General features: G+C 41.0%; 1 protein-coding gene across 1 annotated transcript in view; it reads right to left on the bottom strand.

The window, feature by feature from the left end:
* Positions 1 to 8,004: 8,004 nt before the first annotated feature.
* Positions 8,005 to 21,951, bottom strand: part of LOC107196915 (outer dense fiber protein 2) — a 33,268-nt gene continuing 19,321 nt past the window's right edge. The window contains 8 exon segments of the mRNA XM_049482601.1: positions 8,005 to 8,871; positions 10,823 to 10,948; positions 11,156 to 11,318; positions 12,671 to 12,771; positions 13,403 to 13,561; positions 14,449 to 14,553; positions 20,274 to 20,384; positions 21,009 to 21,144. Of these exon segments, the coding sequence (XP_049338558.1) occupies positions 8,701 to 8,871; positions 10,823 to 10,948; positions 11,156 to 11,318; positions 12,671 to 12,771; positions 13,403 to 13,561; positions 14,449 to 14,553; positions 20,274 to 20,384; positions 21,009 to 21,144 (1,072 nt within the window). The 3' untranslated portion in view covers positions 8,005 to 8,700.

Below are 21,951 nucleotides of genomic sequence, written 5' to 3'. Positions count from 1 at the left end.
ATTTTATATGTTTAGTTTCGGTTTCACACTGGAGTTTAGTGACTGAAAACAATAAAGATCTTTAGTATTTGATTTTATCATATATGTTCTGTAATTAATCTACAGTTACAGTAGATACAGAATCACCAGCACCGTAATCTGTTGTACCCGTACTGCTCTGTAATTAATCTACAGTTACAGTAGATACAGAATCACCAGCACTGTAATCTGTTGTACCCGTACTGCTCTGTAATTAATCTACAGTTACAGTAGATACGGAATCACCAGCACCGTAATCTGTTGTACCCGTACTGCTCTGTAATTAATCTACAGTTACAGTAGATACAGAATCACCATCACTGTAATCTTGTAACGGGACGGTCAGGGATCGGACCCAAGCGCAGAGAGGAAAACCCGTGAAAACAGGGTTTTATTTATTTATATTTAAGTATTTATATATTTATTTATTTATGTATATTTATTTATCTGTATATTATTATGTATGTATTGTATTACTTTTATGTGTTTTGGCAAGTGATTTTGCAACTGCCCAGACCTGGGTTCGAACCAGCAGTCTCTGGGTTACTAGTCCAACACTCTATCACTGCGCCACCAGGAGAGTGCCGGTGAGGGCTGGAATTACGCCCTTTAAAGCAATACAAGAAAAAGGCGGGAAAACAAACAAAGGAGACACCATGCGGTGTGGCTCAAACTAAAAAACTCTTCCCAAAAAACAAATAAACTTAAATTCCCTTTATTTCTTTTCAGGTAGGTGGAGAACAATTCCACTCTACCAATCTTATTGCCAGCCCTTTGTCTAAGGCTTAGGAGGCTGTTTGTTTTGCCTTGGCTGGTCTTGACTTGATTGGGCTTTACTTGACTGAACTTGGCTGGACTTCACTTGACTTTACTGGACTTGACTTGACTGGACTTTGCTTTGCCTTTGTCTTTGCCTTTGCAGTAGTCTTTGCCTTTGTCTTTGCCTTTGCCTTGGGAGTGGTCTTTGCCTTTGTCTTTGTCTTTGTCTTTGTCTTTGCCGTTGTCAGAAGAATACCATACCGGTCAGCACGCAAAAAAGGTGTGACAAAGGCAAGCAGAAAGTTCAGCCTTATATAGAGGATCCAGCAGGTGTGGATGGTTGGACCTGATTACCTCCTGGAACTCTGGGATTTGGAGTCTCCCTGGGGAACAGTGCCACGCCGCTGCCGGCCTCTGCTGGCAGCTGGCGGTGCAGCCTGACCCCTTACAAATCTGTTGTACACGTACCGCTCTGTAATTAATCTACAGTTACAGTAGATACAGAATCACCAGCACTGTAATCTGTTGTATCCGTACTGCTCTGTAATTAATCTACAGTTACAGTAGATACAGAATCACCAGCACCGTAATCTGTTGTATCCGTACTGCTCTGTAATTAATCTACAGTTACAGTAGATACAGAATCACCAGCACTGTAATCTGTTGTACCCGTACTGCTCTGTAATTAATCTACAATTCTTTTAAAAGGATCTTCCAAAAAAAATCAGATAATTCTCACCAGGTTTGGCTGAAATAGTCCTTAGAAGTCTATAGAAATTCTGAGAAATGTAGTAAAACAGCGAAAAGTACAAATAAGTACAAATATTTTTCTAACACAATTACCATTAAAACACTTACGTTGAGCTTCGAACTTTAAGTTCTTCAAACAAAGGTTCCTTAATCAGAGGAAAGAAGCAACAGCTTCCTCTAAACCTCCATTTTTACCACATGGCTTCCATTTTTGGACGGCTTGTAATCTGGGGTAAATAACCACTACTGCCCCCAAAGGTCAGGGTAGGAATTACAACTACAAAAAAAATGTGACTACTGTCACAAGTTCCGTGGAGTGTTTGAGTATTTGAGCCCCCACTGACTTTTAACTACACTTTAAATACTAAAAATGAATGGAATAAAAAGAAACATCTCATCATTTAAAACCAGCTTTATTTTAACAGTGACACCTAGAATATTAAAACAAAACTAAATGAAGAGAAAAGTACATTAAATGATAAATACAAATTTATTTCAATTTCATTGAAGGAAATAAGTATTTGACCCCCTTAAGTATTAAACATCATTTAATACTTGGTTGCAAAAATCTTATCTTATAAGGATTGCACACTTTAGGAGTAATTTTAGCCGACTCCTCTCCGCATATTATCTACAAATCCGTGTGGTTTTTAGGAATGATTTTTGGAAATGCAAAGTTTCAGCTCTTTCCATAGATTTCTTATGGGATTGAGATCAGGAGACTGGCTAAGCCATTCCATGACCTTGATATACTTCTTATGGAGCCACTACTTTGTTTCCTTGGTTGTATGTTTTGGGTCATTGTCATGCTGGAAGACCCACCCACGACCTATTTTTTAGTGCCCTGGTGGAGGCAAGGAGGTTGACGGTGGGGATGATGGTGTTTTTAGGGTCATATTCTGCATTTTTCTTCCTCTAAACTAGTGCCGGTCGGTGTCTGGTTTATATCACAACAGCTCCTGCTGCTGTTTCTACTGTATGAGGGTTTTAATCCCAGTAAAATACAGCAGTAACTACAGCACTTTAAATATATTAATACTGTAGCTTGAAGGATGATTTAAATGTATTTTTACAGCTGATTTAACTACTGTAATGCCTCTAATGACTTCAGGAATAACATATAGTAAATTTATACTAAACTTGTATTTAACTTGTGCAATAGAACTTTTAAGAAATATCTATTTGAATACTCAAACACTCAGTATTTTAGGTTTGTTTATAGTGTTTATGAAACTATTTATTAAAATATTTATTTTTTTAAAGTTTGAGAACACACATTCAAAATCAGCAGGTGATCAAATACTGCTTTCCTTCACTGTAGTTTTCTTCTGTTCCCACTGCAAACAAACGTTTCTAATTCCTGAACCTTTTTTTGTTGGTGGAAATGCGATAAACGGTTCGAAATTAGGTTTCTGAACCAGAGGCGTGCCGGTTCTACATCGGTGGAAAAGCGCTATCAGTGGTTCTTATTAATGATTGAAGAAAAAGCTACTTTCACTTAATATTACTGAAGATCTCAGAGAAAATTCTCAGAGAAAGAATCATCAGCTGTTGTAAACATGCACATCTGCTCACCCCCCGCATTCAGACAATACATTCCACTGAACAAAGCTGGATCTGCTTCAACAACAACAAGTCGGCCATGTTTTTACAGCAGCAGATCTGAGGATTAAGAGTGGAATCTGGAATCTGCTGCTCTGGATTTACTGACTGTAGCTCTGGATTCTGAAGCTGGAGAGGCATTTTTAGTTTTTATGACCCCGTGATGAACACACTGTACGAACCCTGTTCACCCCCCAGTACCAAATCTATGGCGTCACATCAATGTCAAAAAATTTGAGGGCGGAAAAACAACAGGTGAAAAAAATGAACCAGCGTGTTTTAACATTTAGCTCATGTAAATTAACTTCTCACGAGTGTAAACGTGAACAGAGTAACAGAATATCGCTATCGAGATTCATTTTTCTCCTCTTGCCATGCAAATTATCTGCGGCTGCAATTTGCATTCGAGTTTTGAAAGGGGTGATTTTGACAGTTTGGGGGCGGAGTCAGGGTCACCTTCCTCAGCGAATGCTATTGGCTGATATATATCTCCAGGGTTTGTGACGCACCGCCTCCATCCACAAGCTGTTGGAGGGTGGAAACAGAAGGACAGAAGGAGAGTTAGCAAGCTAGCTATGCTAACATCCAAACCAGAGACTGTAAAAAAGATGGACGCCGTGTTGCCGTTCCCATTTATTTAATAAAAATGAAGCTAAAATCTTCCTCCATGTTGGCGATCCTGAAACCCGAGTCTGTAGAGCGCAGTAGAGACCAGAGGAGGGAAAAAGACTGTGTAGAGACCGCCTACTCATTTAAATAACCCCGCCCCTGAGGGCTGCCTCCACAGAGCTATACACAGTCTATGGTCCCGCCCATACAGTCATTGGTCCCGCCCCGGCTAGGTGTAACCCTGCCCTTTTACAATAACCACACCTTTTTTAATAGAGCTGAATAACGTTTTAAAAACGTAGTTCTGTGGGGATATAAAAATGTAACAATATAAGCAGAGGTTACACTAGCTGCTGCATTTAAATAATGGAGGTAGAATTACAGTATATTAGAATAAAATGTGATTGAAAGTTCTGTTCTGTTTTAACATTGAAACCTATGGGGGTGGGTGGAGTTACACAGCTTTCTGCAGCCGAACAGCAGGGGGCGCCCGACCTGTGGTGGCTTCACTTTAGAGACACTTTAAAGGTTCTCATGAGTCTTGGTTCCCCTCAGAAGTTCTTCCTCATGTTTCAGCAGAGCTTCTTTCCTCCATCTCTAATTCCTATCTTCATACTTTTGATGAGGTTCTCCTAACAAGTTTTGGTTCCTTGCAACTTTTTTTCTGTTAAAGGTTCTCCCTGTGAGTCGTTGGTTCCTTAGTGGTTTCACTTCCTGCTTTTAGTGAGTCTTAGTGAGACACTCTTAAAGAGGTTCTCTCTTGAAGACTCTTGGCTCATTTCATAGCGTTTTTAAACTGATGTGGAACCGGCACCGTTCTGGTTTGTGAACCTAATTTTGAACCGGTTCACCGTGTTTCCACCAACAAAAGTTGGTGCCAGGAACGTTTGTTCGCAGCGGGAACCCAAGAATACTCGGTTCTTTAGCATGAACTGGGTGAACCGCCACTGTGCAGCGCCCTCTGTTGGTGATGTGATATTTTAATGGTTCCACTAAAATTGCTAAAAAGCACCACGGTTCTTTTAAACCTTAACAGAACAGATTTCTTTTGATGGAAAAGCGCTACCAGAGGTTCTTCCAGCGCTTTAAAAAAGTCATATTTTTTAATCTATATTTTTTGCAGTGGATTTACCTCATGCTGCTAGAAAGTGTCTTATTTTGAGTCTTGGTTCCTCTCCGTGGTTCTTCCTCATGAGTTTTCTTGACTTTTGTTTTTAATTTTTTTGTTATTTTATTTTAGTTATAACTGTTTTCCCGCCTATAGTTTTATTTTAATTTACTTTTATTAATGTTAGTTTGTAAATTTGAAAACACATGTTATCAGTGTTAGACAGTGTTTAACACTGATGAGTAAATATAATAATTAAAGATCTTATTTTCTCTATAAAAAAATCCCTAAAAGTTTAAACAGCAGCAGGAGAATCATATTCTTGGATTTGTTGAGGAAAACTACGTGATCAGAAATGACGTTTTATTCCAAGTATCATTAGAAACATCTGCTCTACAGATTTATTATCAGAAACAGAGAGGAAATATTCTCAGAACCAAAACATTCATAATCAGACGCTCTTCAGAACATCAGAAATATTTAGAAACAGAAATAATCAGAACCAGCTGCTCCTGAACTTCACTGAGCTTCTGTTCCACAGAGATTTTAAAGGAGAACTCTGGTGTGAAATGGACTTTGTTCTAATTTATTATTAAAACATGATATAAAGTTGTTATCTGTGTTGAATATCTCTCCTCCGCTCTCCTGCAGTTTTCTGACATCCAGTATTTTCTGCTCTTTACCCAAACAGGCTTTAGAATGAGTGATATGGGGCATATTTTACCCTGCAGATAAATCACTTTTTACACCGTTATTCAGCTCAAAGTAGCTCCACACTTCACTGGTAGAATCCGGAGAGTCCTGATATTTAAAACCAGACATTTAGAGCTTTAAAACTGAACAAGAAGATTATTAAAACCACTGTTTACATCCCATAGTGTAGATAAATTGTGATGGACAGTGCTGCACCGCGGGCTGCCAGCAGGGGGACTGGTAGACATAGGGGAGGAAGTGGTAGAGTGGAATCCCAAATCTCCAACTCCCAGAATCCCCGGCGGTGATCAGAGTCAACCAGCTGCACCTGTGCACTACCCTATATAAACCCCAGTCAAACCAGACCTCACTGTTGCACCTTCAGTGAGGGGCGACCGGTACTAGAGGGTATAAAAAAAGAAAAGAAAAGAAAAGGTGACCTCAAAGAAGGAAAGAGATCTGAAAAGAAATATCTGGAAAGAGAGCATAAAGAGAGGACTGAGCGGTGCTCAGACAGTTTTAAGTTTAGTTTATTTGGTTTATTTGAAGTTTAAAGCTGTTTTTTGTTGGTATTTGATATTTTGTGGCATTTCCTTTGTTCTGTTTCCCGCCTTTTTTCCTCACTTCTTGTGGGGTATTTTTCCCACCCATTCTCCACCCAGTCTCCTTGGAGAAACAGTCGCTTAAGCACAACAATACAGTAAATGATAGAACTATATCCTTATAAGTATATATATATATATATATAAAATATATATATATATATATATATATATTAAATATATATATATATAACTCACACCTACCCAAACCGTAACATAAATTTCTCAAATCATCTTTAATTTAATCACAATAAGTAAACCATCGAGCAGAACTAAGAGTAAAACGTTTTGAGTAATGTTTATGGAATTTGTTTATGTAACTTGTTTTTTTTTTTTGTATTCTAATATCGACAGTAACCAGATATTTTATATATTTTTTCAGTATCAGCTGGAACTCATGCATTTCCAAAGAAATTAATTTATCAATCTGCTCAAAACTATCCTACCTATTGGTTCTCGTGCTCGACGGTTCCTTTACTGTATATTATATTTAAGATTTCAGCACTCAGAGATTTATCTACACTATGGGATGTAAACAGTGGTTTTTAATAAACGTCTTGTTCAGTTTTAAAGCTCTAAATGTCTGGTTTTAAATATCAGGACTCTCCGGATTCTACCAGTGAAGTGTGGAGCTACTTTGAGCTGAATAACGGTGTAAAAAGTGATTTATCTGCAGGGTAAAATATGAAAATATGCCCCGTATCACTCATTCTAAAGCCTTTACCATTCTTTACACTGGAGTTCTCCTTTAAATTCACACAAATCCATGAGAATCAATTCCTATTAAATAAAAAGCACCAGAGATACAATTTCTCAGTATCAGATTTCAGTAAACATCAATTCATTTATATAAAACTGCAAACTCACAAATAAATACAATCACACACACTTTCACACACAACAGATAAAATACTGAGATCATCTCAGCGCAGAACTTCCAGATTTCATCAATAATCTGATTAATGCATTTAACTCAACTTGTAATCAGATAGTTTACAATAATCAGATTTTGTTTTGCAAACAGCCATAAAAATCTGATTATCAGATCAACACGTTTAACTTCATAATCAGATTACTGTGGAATCAGTTAAGCTTTTCTTTATTTTATTTATTTTGTCTTATTATTTATTAAATTTTATATTTGAACTTTTAGCCTTTTTTATTTTATTCAAGTCATCTCTTCATTAGTTTCATTACTGGTTTTATTACTTTTGGCCTTATGTTCTTTTTTTTTAACTAACTTATTTCGTCCTTTCATTTTTTTTACATATTATTATTATTATTATTATTTATTTATTTATTTCAGTTCCATCATTTCATTTTTTATAATTGTGGTCTTGTTTTAGTGCTCTATTTCTTTAATTGTATTGTATTAATATTTTATTATTAATATTTTATTATTCAGCATCCGCAAAGCAACCAGCATTGTGAATGACCTCACCCATACCTCACACAAACTGTTCTCCCTCCTGCCTTCGGGAAGAAGGTACCGCAGCATCCGGTCCAGCACGACCAGATTCTGCAACAGCTTCTACCTCCAAGCCATCAGACTCCTCAACTGCAGAGACTGAACTGATGGTTTTTCTGTACATGCACACACACTCTTACCCCACTTACCCCAGAAAATGGAAAGCACTAAAAACCCTACTACCTCACTGGACTCTATTGCACACTGTGTAATAGAGGTAATTACTACCTCACTGGTCTTTTTTGCACACTGCATAATTTGCACACTGTCTTGTTATTTATTATTCTTTGTCTGTATTGTGTTGTATTGTCTGTCTGCACTTTTGTACTGTTGCACTATTGTTCTGTCTACACTGTGTTTATGTGCACCATGGTCCCTGGAGGAACGTTGTTTCGTTTCACTGTGTACTCTGTATATAGCTGAAATGACAATAAAAACCACTTTGACTTTGACTTTGACTTTAGTTATTTATCTCTTTAATTTATTGCTTTACATTTAAGCCTGTTTGCATATCGTTTTATTCTGGATTATTTTATTTCCTCTAAATTAAATCTTATATTGTTTTCTTGTTTTTATCATTTAAACAAACATTTTTTAGTCTCTTTATTTTTGTAAAAGCTCAGCTGCATTAAAAATGATTTACAGAGTGAAAATAAAGGTAGATTGATTGATTGAATATCTGTCTGTCAATAATCTGATTAACGCATTTACATGAAGTTTATAAATCTGACTACTGTGGAATATCGCAGTCTCTTAATAATCAGATTAACGTATTAAAATGAAATTCATAATTTGATTACTGTGCAATATCACAATCTGTACGCATTTACATAAACTTCATAATCTGATTACTGTGCAATATCGCAATCTTTCAATAATCAGATTAATGCATTTACATGAATTTATGTAATCAGCTAATAGGTAAACTCAGAGTTTACATTAATCAGACAATAATCAGATTTTTGTTTTGCATCCAGCCAATAAGATCACAGAATAAGACGTGATGTAAACATCATGTAAAACCTGAACATTGTGTACAGATTGAGTAATCTGATGAGTATGGTAATAATCTGATTATGAAGGTGTGAGTATTATTTCAGGTAGTATGAGGACCCGTAGGTCGACGGCTGAGGATCTTCAAACATGGTGGCGTAAGAGTTCTTCAGGAAGTCCACGTAGTTCTGGATGCTCTGCTTATGGCTTTCTGATTGGTCCAGACTGAGCTGAAGATCCTTCAGACGCATCTCAAACTGCTTCTCACTCTGTGGAACCAAACAGATTAAACCAGATTAAATCAGATTAAACCAGATTAAATCAGATTAAACCTAATTAAATCAGATTAAACCAAATTAAATCAGATTAAACCAGATTAAAAACACCTCCCTGTTTCTACACCTGTTTGTGTTGGTCACAGGACACCACCCACAGGAAACTGCCCACAGGACACTGTCTACAGGACACTGCCCACAGGACACTGTCTACAGGACACTGCCCACAGGACATTACCTACAGGACACTTCCCACAGGACGGTGCCCACAGGAAGCTGCCCACAGGACACCGCCCACAGGACACTGTCTACAGGACACTGCCCACAGGACACTGTCTACAGGACACTGCCCACAGGACATTACCTACAGGACACTTCCCACAGGACGGTGCCCACAGGAAGCTGCCCACAGGACACCGCCCACAGGACACTGTCTACAGAACACTGTCCACAGAACACTGTCCACAGGACACTGCCCACAGGACACTGTCTACAGAACACTGCCCACAGGACAGTGTCCACAGAACACTGTCCACAGGACACTGCCCACAGGACACTGTCTACAGAACACTGTCCACAAGACACTGTCTACAGGACACTGCCCACAGGACATTACCCACAGAACACCTCCCACAGGACACTGCCCACAGGATAATTCCCTCAGGATGGTGCCCATAGGAGGGTGCCCACAGGACAATTCCCACAGGAAGGTGCCCACAGGACACTGCCCACAGGACGGTGCCCATGAGCGCTGGAAGTTAATCTACACCGATTTCTCTCCTGAAAACTGTTTATTACTTCTGTTTATTTACAGTAAGATTAGATTAGCAAATTTCTCCAGCACTAAGGCTAGAGCATTAGCATTAGCATTAGCAGCTAACAGCCCGACAGACCTACACTGAGGAATCCTGAGTGTTCCGGTAAGCCAGGGTGATATAAGCTAGCGGTTTATCGAACGTAGCTTGTTTTAACACAGTAAACACACAGACTACAGTCTGATATACTCCCCTCTGAACAGCGAAAGAGTGAAAGAGCTAGCGCTTAGCTCAATTAGCGGCTAATGCTAATGCTGCTCCAGTCTGGGTGCTGGAGAACTAAACTGAAACTCCTGTATAACTCTGTACTTCAGTGGAGTGACTTTACTGCTCCTTAATACCTGACTGATAGAATTCATACATAAGGAGCACCGGATTATAAGGAGCTCTGATGATTTTAGAGGGAAATTTAATTATTTAAGCAACAGAACACGAGAGGGAGTGTGTTATCATGAATCATGAAAAATTAGTTCCACCACAACTGTAACAGAACTGAAACTTAACTACAAAACGGTGTATGGTTCATACAGACTAACACCACGGAAGTTAGCTTGAAAGCTAAATTGGGAATAAGTGAAGATGGTAACGTTAGGGGGGTGAAATAACGCTAATACTCTCCTCTCCTGCTCCGTGGAGTCGTCTTCAGGTGAACGCTGTGCGTTTATAGCGCATTTCTGCTTGTTTTGCTGGGTGGTGTTGGTTTTAGCTAGCCGGCTGGACTGTGGTTAGGTTAGCGTAGCTTGCTTTAGCTCAGCATTAGCATAGCTTAGCCTAGCCTGGCTGGTTAGCGTTCTGGCTGTCAGACAGCATTAGCCGAGTGATTTTCCTTCCCTTTTTTCCACAAAAGACGAGCCAGCGCTGCGGGCGAGCGTGCCGCGGCTGAGCGCTAGCCTGTGCTAAGCTAATGCTGCTGCGGGTGTACTGTGTATATACGCCGTTACTCGGCAATGCGTCGGCGGAGAGATACATGTTTAGTGTGAGAAGGCTGTGATGTTATCACGAAATATCAGCACGGCTAGAACACTTCTCAACCAATCAGATTGTGAGGTCGGAACTAACTGTTGTATAAAGTGTGATAAATACGGTATATCTAAAACTACAGAGTGAAGTGAGTTTATTTGGATACTCACTGAGAGTTTGGTGAGTCTGAGCTGCTTCAATTCGTTTTCTCGTCGGTTGTTTTCGTTCTCCAGCTCCTGAATCCGAACCTGCAGAGAACTTTCCCTGGAGGAAGCCTTCTCCTTCACCTTACACACCTGCACACACACACACACACACACACACACATGATGATCATCATCATCATCATCATCTTCTCCAATCACCTCCAAAGCTCTTTCTACGTATGTGTTATAACTGATTATTAATGATTTTTAAGGCATTTACAAGCTGATTATTAACCATTTATAAACCCTTTATAAAGGCAGTCTTATTTTAAAGTGGTCTCTGCTTTGCTGACTGACCTGCTGAGAGACGTCGGTGAGAGCGCCCTCTAGCTGCCGGCGGAGAGCCTCACACTCAGCCGAGCGCTGATCCAACTGAACACTGCTGTACTGCAGCGCCCCCTCCTGACCACTCAACCTGCAGATCAGCTCCTGATTCTCACACTGAACCTCCTCCAGCTTCCTACACACACACACACACACACACACATATATATACACACATACATCAGAGTGTCTCTTTCTCATCATTCTCTTTAAGAGTAGATCAGGTGAGCTCTGTCTTTGGTGGATTGCTATTGTAACGGTGCAGCTACCTGGACGTGTCCAACAAACTCTTCTCAGCAGAGGAAACTGAGCTGCTGGTTGACACTGTGAAGGAGCTCCAGCAGCTCATTTACGGGAACAGCAATGTTATTTTATTTACTATTCTGTTTATTGTTGATGTAAAAGTTGGGTTTGTGCTGCTGTGTGTTCATGTGTGTGTAATAAGTGGGGGTGTACGCTCGGCTCGGCACAGCGCCTGTGTTACCGAGATAGCGATGAGCGTCTGACTGTTGGCGTCTGTCTAGGTTGTATTCAGTCAGTGGAGCTCCTGTGTTTTCTGTTACCAAGATAAACAAGATAAAACTCCAGAAATGTACCTGAACACACCTCATTTCCAGAACACCACGCCCATCAGTGTAGATATATTCAGAAGATCTGCTGCTGTTTAAACCAGACAGGAGGAAGGAGTGATAATAGACTGTTGGTGGGGTGTAAGATAGCAATGAGCATCGTGACGCTCCTTGCTCAGGGTGTAAGATAGGGTCCATATTGATCTGATTTGATGCTTTACTGGCTTTAGTGATGATAGTCAGGTGATGATTCATTGATTTAAAGAATTAGGCTATGTTCACACAGCAGGTAAAGGTAAGTAAGTAAGTAAATGAGTAAATTTTGTTTTTATAGCTTTTAATTTTTGTTTTTATAGTTTTTATAGAGTTCTGTACAATGCAGAACAATTATTTTCCAACCAGAGAAAATGCTTAACTTCTTACGGTAGACCATTGTATCCGATGATGACAAGTTTGAGTGCAGCGATGTTACCAGAACATTTAAAACTGTTAAATAAAATCGTTCTAAGAACATTCTGAATTTTTAACTTTAACCTTTTACTCACCAGCAATTGTTAGCTGGGCAGCTGCAACACAAGCCCACCACTGAGACCCTCACTCACTGCTGCTGCCCATTTTACCGTCTTCTAATGATGATTATTTTCTTCTGTTTGATGTAAAAGTTGCACGAGTCTCATTGCCGTGAATCGGAGATGTATCAGATTTTAAAACCACATATTTAAGTGGCTCAAATCGGAATTGAAATGTCAGATTCCATGCGTTTGTTTCTGTTTACACTACCACACAAACCACACAGCTGTGTAAAATATGAAGTGAAAGATCAGATTTTGGCCACGTTTACCTGAACTGTGTGAACGTAGCATTCGTGATTTAGTGATTCAGAATTAAACACACGCAGATCCACGTGAACGTTACTCACTTCTGCAGGGAATCCAGTTTCTGCTGGAGCTGAGTGTTGTTCTCCTTCATCGTCTCCTTCACCTCCAGAGACGACCTCAGTTTCTCAGCATGTCCCTCAACCTGCAACAACCAGCCAATCAGCTTCAGACTTAGCTTCTGTCTTTAAATCACGGGTCTTAAACTCAATCTACGTAATAAAAGGATTTCAAAATTTTCGTAAAAAAGAACAACTAATCCAAACTTTCTCAATCTTCATTAAAACAATTCAGAACATGAACAGTTCTTCAGAACATTGGCTTCTCTTACTTCCTCCACTAGTATTTTTTTTTTTTTTTAGTTTTAATCAACCTCACTGTGATCTATAGTTCTATAAATCCATAATTCACTATTTTCGGCTTCTCTTCAGTGGTTGGAAGGCGGCTGTTCTGTGTGTGTGAGTCTCGGATTCATCTGAATAAAGTTGAGCTCTGCTGAACTTTTTTGCCTGTATTACCTGTTACCTGTATGTGGCGGACTAATACGTACATGGAGAGCTTCGGTTACAGTGCATTACCGGCTGATAGCGGTATTCAAAGAACGCCTCTCAGCCAATCACATTGCAGGGTCGGAACGAACTGTGGTACAATGACTAATTTAAACTGCTGGCTTATGATAAGGTCAAGGATAGGGAAAGGGTAAGGGTCAGATTAAAGGTCAAGGTTAGGATAAAGGTCAAGGTCAGGGTAATGTATATACCGGACCACAGACGCACCTTGAACTGTAGCTGGGAGATGGTCTCTGTCTTGTGGGCGATGGTGCCTTGGTGGCGCCGGATCTGCTCCTGGCTCAGCTCCAGGTTCTGCTCCGCCACCTGAAGAAGCTCAGGGTACGACTACAGCTCCCGTAACCTCACCTCCAAACCCTCCCTTACCTGCAGACCCAACACCTGTCTGTTACACCTCCAAACCCTCCCTCACCTGCAGACCCAACACCTGTCCGTTACACCTCCAAACCCTCCCTTACCTGCAGACCCAACACCTGTCTGTAACACCTCCAAACCCTCTCTCACCTGCAGACCCAACACCTGCCCGCGACACCTCCAAACCCTCCCTCACCTGCAGACCCAACACCTGTCCATTACACCTCCAAACCCTGCCTCACCTGCAGATCCACCACCTGCCCGTTACTCCTCCAAACTCTCCCTCACCTGCAGACCCAACACCTGTCCATTACACCTCCAAACCCTCCCTCACCTGCAGACCCAACACCTGTCCATTACACCTCCAAACCCCTCCCACACCTGCAGACCCAACACCTGTCCATTACACCTCCAAACCCCTCCCACACCTGCAGACCCAACACCTGTCCATTACACCTCCAAACCCTCCCGCACCTGCAGACCCAACACCTGTCCATTACACCTCCAAACCCTCCCGCACCTGCAGACCCAACACCTGTCCATTACACCTCCAAACCCTCCTGCACCTGCTGACCTAACACCTGTCCGTTACACCTCCAAACCCTCCTGCACCTGCTGACCTAACACCTGTCCGTTACACCTCCAAACCCTCCTGCACCTGCTGACCCAACACCTGCCCGTTACACCTCCAAACCCTCCCTCACCTACAGACCCAACACCTGTCCATTACACCTCCAAATCCTCCCTCACCTGCAGACCCAACACCTGTCCGTTAAACCTCCAAACCCTGCCGCACCTGCAGAAACTACCTGGACTAAATACAGAATAAAATACTGTACTATGTAACGCACACATCAGCCTTGGATGGGATTTTTAGGTGTGAAACGCAGCAGAGATACCTGAGCAACCTCAGCGTCTCTTCCCTCCCGGAGCTCCCGTGTCTCCTGAAGCTGACTCTCCAGCTTAATCTTCAGCTCCATCACCTCCACCTGCAGCTCCGCCACCTGTCAGAGACACACATTTGGGGGGTTGGAGGACTTTCTCAGACAGTAACACAGTCAAACCCAAGATAAATCTCAGGAATTACCCTGTTTAACCAAAAATAGAAACACTGGGCAAATATTTCATTCCTGGTCACTACCTTTTTTACCACACTGCACAAATTCAACATTCAGACATTCATGAGTGGTCCTCTGCCTGCAAGAGGCTGCAATATGTTCTCTAGGCTGTTGGCTTTAAACATTTGGCTTCAGAAAACCTGCAGGTCAAACGGACTGAACTTCATTGACAATTTCAATCTGTTTTTTGGAAAGAGAGAGTTTTTCAGGCGAGATGGACTGCACACCAACAAGAGAGGAGTCAAATTCCTGTCAGAGAACTTCATTTTTTCTCTGTGCAACTTCTCTGTTCCCACTGGTGAAGACACGTCAGCTTTAACACCCAAGGACACTGTCTGCAGTACAGAGACACAACATCCTCCCCCCACAGAGACTGCGGAGTTATCGGACGGGAGACATGTTCTGCTGTATCAGCTGCCGGAAACACCGCAACTGCATGAACACTCCACACCATCCTCCATCTCCACCTCATCATCATCATCCTCCATCTCCACCCCATCATCACCCCACCTGAACTTCCCAGCAACCATGGAGAAGCTGGTATCTGCAGGGACAAGACTGACGCTTTCTCTGTCAGCGAGTCCTCAGGTACAGCGGGAAATCAGCACAACTTCTCCTCCACAGTCACCTACTGCCTCACGGACACAGCAACCCCCATCCTCACCACCACTACACTCCCCAATCAAGGAGTTAGTAAAGGGGACCAAAATGAAGCCCAGTGAACATGAACATGAGGAAGTATTAAACAAACTCCCCCCACAACCCAAAAAGAAGAGACAAGCTCCTAAACCACCGGACAGACTGCTCCGCTCTCGACTTCTTCACCAGCAGGAGCCCCTCCCACCTCCCTCCACCATAAGGGAAGAGGCCGCCACAACTAATCCAGCAAACTGATATCTTTTGGGTCCGTGCTGCTACAGTGGTGAAGTCAGCAGTACATGTTTTCAAAACAAGTACGGACCCTGTGTGCCAATTATCTCCCCCATTCCAGTTCTTATCAGAAGCAGAAAGAACAGAGAGTATAGGTCACATAATGTGAATATATCCAACTTGCAGTATGTAAATTGTAACCCACAGTCTTTGGAACAAAACGCACAGGTTATTAAGTTAGCTCTGCTAAATATCAGATCTCTTACAAACAAGTCCTATCTAATTAATGATTTTATTACAAATTATGGGCTTGATTTTCTGTTTTTAACAGAGACATGGTTAAATTCATGTAGTGCTGAAAGTGTATTAATTGAGTCGGCTCCACCAAACTTTAACTTTTTAAATGTCTCACGTACCGGCAAGAAAGGTGGAGGTGTAGCTATGCTGTTTGATGATACTTTCCAGTGCAAGCAGTTATCACTTGGTGACTTCACATCTTTTGAATATTTAGGTGCAGTTTTAAAAGGGACACCAAGAATATTACTAATAATTGTCTACAGGCCTCCAAGGTACAATGCTGATTTTATTGATGATTTTACAGATATGCTGTCTTTTATTTCTACTGAATTTGATCATTTTATTATTGCTGGTGATTTTAACATTCATATTGATAATTCCAAGGATAATTATGCCAGAGAACTCTATGATGTATTTGACTCTTTTGAACTCTCTCAGCATGTGACTGGAAGCACACACTGTCATGGTCACACCCTGGATTTGGTTATTTCAAAGGGTCTCAACATATCAGCCTCTATTAAGGATGTTGCACTATCAGATCACTACTGTGTATTCTTTGAAATGTGGACTTCAATACACAGTGAAACCAGACAGATTAGGTACAAGAAGAGACAGATAAATGACATGACAGCTGAACTTTTTGTGAGCAAAGTGTGCTCTGCACCATGCAAACCATCAGACTCTGTAGATACTCTGCTGGATAGTTTTAAATCAAAAACTGCTAGAGTTTTAGATGAGATTGCACCAGTTAGAGTTAAAACCATGCCATGCAAGCAGAAAGCTCCATGGAGAAATGATGCTGCAGTTCAGCTCCAAAAGAGAGAATGCAGAAAGGCTGAGCGCAGATGGCGTAAAACCAAGCTTCACATTCACAAAGAAATTTTTAAAGATAGATTGCGTGATTACAATAAAATAATGTGCACATGTAGACAATCCTACTTCTCCAGCATTATTAACAATAATATTAACAATAGCAAAGTTCTTTTCACTGTGGCTGACAGACTAACTAACTCACCTATATATATGACCCCTGAGCTAGTTTCAACTGAGAGATGTAATGAGTTTGCTAAATTTTTTAATACTAAAATCCACAATATCAGGCAAGACATCAGTACATCTCTATCCACCAAGGAGCCCTCGTGCTCTCCAAAACCATGCATCATAGTCAACATGTCCCAGTTTAGCACTATTAATGAAGAAGTTTTAATTGATACAGTGAGACATCTCAAATCATCCACCTGCAGTCTTGATACATTACCAACCAAGTTTTTAAAGAATGTGTTTTACTCAATATCAGCAGACATTCTTCAAATTGTAAATACCTCACTCATGTCGGGTGAATTTCCAAATTCATTAAAAACAGCCGTTGTGAAGCCTCTCTTAAAAAAGAAAAATTTAGATACAAACTTATTAAACAATTACAGACCAATCTCTAATCTACCATTCATTGGAAAAATAATTGAAAAAATTGTCTTCAAGCAAGTTATGCACTTTCTGTCCATAAATAACTGTCTAGACCAATTTCAGTCAGGTTTCCGGCCCAATCATAGTACTGAGACTGCGCTTATCAAGGTTATCAATGACATTCGCTTAAACACAGACTCAGGAAAAATGTCTATTCTACTACTGCTGGATCTCAGTGCTGCTTTTGACACCATTGACCACAACATTCTCATAGATAGACTTGAGAACCGGGTTGGACTTTCTGGAACTGTCCTAAAATGGTTTAGTTCATACCTTCAAGGAAGGAAATACTTTGTGGAAATGGAAAATAATGTGTCTGAGACTGTGCCAGTGACCTGTGGTGTACCCCAGGGTTCAATTCTTGGGCCACTCTTATTTAATTTATATATGATTCCTCTGGGTGAAATCATGCGTGACTATGGGATATCTTACCACAGCTATGCAGATGACACTCAGATCTACATGGCCCTCTGCCCAAACAACTATGGTCCCATTGACTCACTGTGTAAATGCCTTGAGCAGATAAATAAATGGATGGGACAGAACTTTCTGCAGTTAAATAAAGATAAAACAGAGGTTATTTTATTTGGGAATAGTAATGAGAGGCACAGACTAGCTGCCTATCTGGATTCAAAAAGTCTGAAATCTAAAGAACTAGTGCGTAATCTTGGTGTACAAATGGACTCTGATCTCACTTTTAACAGTCACGTCAAAGCCGTCACCAAATCAGCATTTTATCACCTCAAGAACATCAATAAGATCAGAGATTTTCTGTCTAAAGCAGATCTGGAGAAACTCATCCACGCCTTTATTTCTAGTAGGATTGATTACTGTAATGGACTCCTAACTGGACTCCCAAAAAAGACCATCAAACAGCTTCAGCTGATTCAGAATTCAGCAGCCAGAGTTCTGACTAGAAGTAAAAGAAGGGAGCACATCACCCCCATCCTTAAATCCCTACACTGGATACCAGTCTGTTACAGAATAGACTTTAAGGTACTGTTACTGGTGTATAAATGTGTTAATGGTGCAGGACCAGCATATTTATCTGATGTGCTCCAGCAGTATGAGCCGAGCAGAACTCTCAGATCATCAGGAACTGGTCAGCTAGAGCTGCCTAAAGTAAAAACTAAACACGGAGAGGCAGCGTTTAGCGTTTAGTTACTACGCTGCTCTTAAATGGAACCAGTTAACAGAGAGCATTAGAAGAGCTCCAACACTAAACATGTTTAAATCCAGACTGAAAACCTACATGTTTGATCAGGCTTTCAGCTCAGTTTAAAACACTGCAGCTCCGCCCACTTTTATTCTGTAACGGCACTTTTATATTATGTTTTTTCTTATTTTAATTTTATTTCCAATTCCTTGTTGTTCTTTTACATGTTTTTAATTTTACTTCTCTTTGTTTTAATCATGTATGTTTTATTCATGCTTTATTCTTATTTTATTTTTATTTCAAATTCTTTTTGTTCTTTTACATATTTTTAATTTGACTTATCTTTATTTTTATTTTTTTATTTGATTTCTCTGTGTATTTTCTAATTTGTAAAGCACTTTGAATGACCGTTGTGTATGAAAGGTGCTATATAAATAAACTTGCCTTGCCTTGCCTTGCCTTACCTTACCCCTTCCTGTCCACTACCTTATCCCTACCTGTCCCCTACCTTACCCTACCTGACCACTACCTTACTCTACCTTACCTTTCGTGACCACTACCTGACCCTACCTGACCACTACCTTACCCTTCCCGACCACTACCTTACCCTTCCTGACCACTACCTTACCCTTCCCGACCACTACCTGACCCTTCCCGACCACTACTTTACCCTTCCTGACCACTACCTTACCCTTCCCGACCACTACCTGACCCTTCCCGACCACTACCTGACCCTTCCCGACCACTACCTGACCCTTCCTGACCACTACCTTACCCTTCCCGACCACTACCTTACCCTTCCCGACCACTACCTGACCCTTCCCGACCACTACCTGACCCTTCCTGACCACTACCTTACCCTTCCCGACCACTACCTTACCCTTCCCGACCACTACCTGACCCTTCCCGACCACTACCTGACCCTTCCCGACCACTACCTGACCCTTCCCGACCACTACCTGACCCTTCCCGACCACTACCTGACCCTTCCCGACCACTACCTGACCCTACCTGACCACTACCTTACCCTTCCCGACCACTACCTTACCCTTCCTGACCACTACCTTACCCTTCCCGACCACTACCTGACCCTTCCCGACCACTACTTTACCCTTCCCGACCACTACCTTACCCTTCCCGACCACTACCTGACCCTTCCCGACCACTACCTGACCCTTCCTGACCACTACCTGACCCTTCCTGACCACTACCTGACCCTTCCTGACCACTACCTGACCCTTCCCGACCACTACCTGACCCTTCCCGACCACTACCTGACCCTTCCCGACCACTACCTTACCCTTCCCGACCACTACCTTACCCTTCCTGACCACTACCTTACCCTTCCTGACCACTACCTTACCCTTCCCGACCACTACCGTACCCTTCCCGACCACTACCTTACCCTTCCTGACCACTACCTGACCCTTCCTGACCACTACCTTACCCTTCCCGACCACTACCGTACCCTTCCTGACCACTACCGTACCCTACCTGACCCCTATCTTACCCTACCTTTCCACTACCTGAAGACTACCTTACCCCTACCTGACCCTCCCTGAAAACTACCTTACCCTATCTGACCCTTACTGACCAGTACCGCACCCTTCTCCTCTTGGCCTCACCTGACCCCTATCCATGTGCCATTTTACCCTAACCTTTCCTAACTCAAAAACATCCACTAACTTACATCTAACTTACCTTTAACTTATTCTACCTGACCCACTTACTTCTAAGCTATTGTACGCTGGGTGTGTATAAATGTGTGCATGATTATGTGTGTGTGTGTGTGTGTGTGTGTATGTGTGTATACTGTTACCTGGCTCTGGTATGTCTCCACCTGTCGTTTTCTCTCTTCAGCTAGAGTGGTCTGATTGTGAAACGCTGCCTGAGATTCCTGCAGTTTCTCCTCCAGTTCAGATACAGTAGCCTGAGGAGACAGCCAATCAAAGTGCTGTGATACAGCTGGAGAAGACTAAGACTAGATTAATCTATAATTAGATATAAATATAGATACACATATACAGTTAGAGAATGAAACTGAAACACCTGTCATCATTTTAGTGTGGGATTTTAGGTTTCATGGCTAAATTGGAGCAGCCTGGTGTTCAATCTTCATTAACTGCACATTGCACCAGTAAGAGCAGAGTGTGAAGGTTCAATTAGCAGGGTAAGAGCACAGTTCTGCTCTAAATATTACAATGCACACAACATTATGGGAGACATACCAGAGTTCAAAAGAGGACAAATTGTTGGTGCACGTCTTGCTGGAGCATCTGTGACCAAGACAGCAAGTCTTTGTGATGCATCAAGAGCCACTGTATCCAGGGTAATGTCAGCATACCACCAAGAAGCACCAACCACATCCAACAGGATTAACTGTGGATGCTGTAAGAGGAAGCTGTCTGAAAGGGATGTTCGGGTGCTAACCCGGATTGTATCCAAAAAACATAAAACCACGGCTGATCAAATCAGGTGTTTCAGATTTATTGTCCAATACCTGTATATATATAAATATATATAATGTATATTTGTATAGTAGAAGGTTAGATACCCTGAGGGTGGAGTTATGGAGGATCAGATCAGCGTTTTCACTGTTCAGCTTCTCCACCTTCTGCAGCAGCAGATCACCTGCTCCCCTCACCACCTGTCTCTCTCTCTGCAGCTCCGCACTCAGCACTGATACCTCACTATACACACACACACACACCATCACACACACACACACACACTCAATCATCTCTATACAATAATAATACTAACAGCACTGATACTCACTAAATGCAGTAAATAAAGTAAATACAGTAAACATCAACAAATACAAAATACACACATTGTGTGTAAAGATGTGCAAATGGGTACTACTTTAAAATAAGACTACATTTATAAAGGGTTTATAAATGGTTTACAATTAGTTTATTAATGGTTACTAATTAGGTTGTAAATGCCTTAAAAATCATTAATAATCAGTTATAACACATACGTAGAAAGGGCAACAATATAGATGACTCACTATTTGGCAAACAACAGGTCATTGTTGCCCTTTCTACGTATGTGTTATAACTGATTATTAATGATTTTTAAGGTATTTACAACCTTATTAGTAACCATTAATAAACTAATTGTAAACCATTTATAAACCCTTTATAAAGGTAGTCTTATTTTAAAGTGGTACCTGTAATTGTGTGTAACCATGTGATGTGTGTGTAATTGTGTGTAACTGTGTGTAATTGTATGTAATTGAGTGTAATTGTATGTAATTGTATGTGTAGTTGAGTGTAATTGTATGTGTAATTGAGTGTAATTGTATGTGTAATTGTGTGTAATTGAGTGTAATTGTATGTGTAATTGTATGTGTAATTGAGTGTAATTGTGTGTAATTGAGTGTAATTGTATGTGTAATAGAGTGTAATTGTGTGTGTAATTGTATGTGTAATTGAGTGTAATTGTGTGTGTAATTGTATGTGTAATTGAGTGTAATTGTGTGTAATTGTGTG

The sequence above is a fragment of the Astyanax mexicanus genome, chromosome 8, assembly GCF_023375975.1.
Source record: "Astyanax mexicanus isolate ESR-SI-001 chromosome 8, AstMex3_surface, whole genome shotgun sequence".
NCBI lineage: Eukaryota > Metazoa > Chordata > Actinopteri > Characiformes > Acestrorhamphidae > Astyanax > Astyanax mexicanus.
This window is presented reverse-complemented; position numbering and strand designations above follow the sequence as displayed.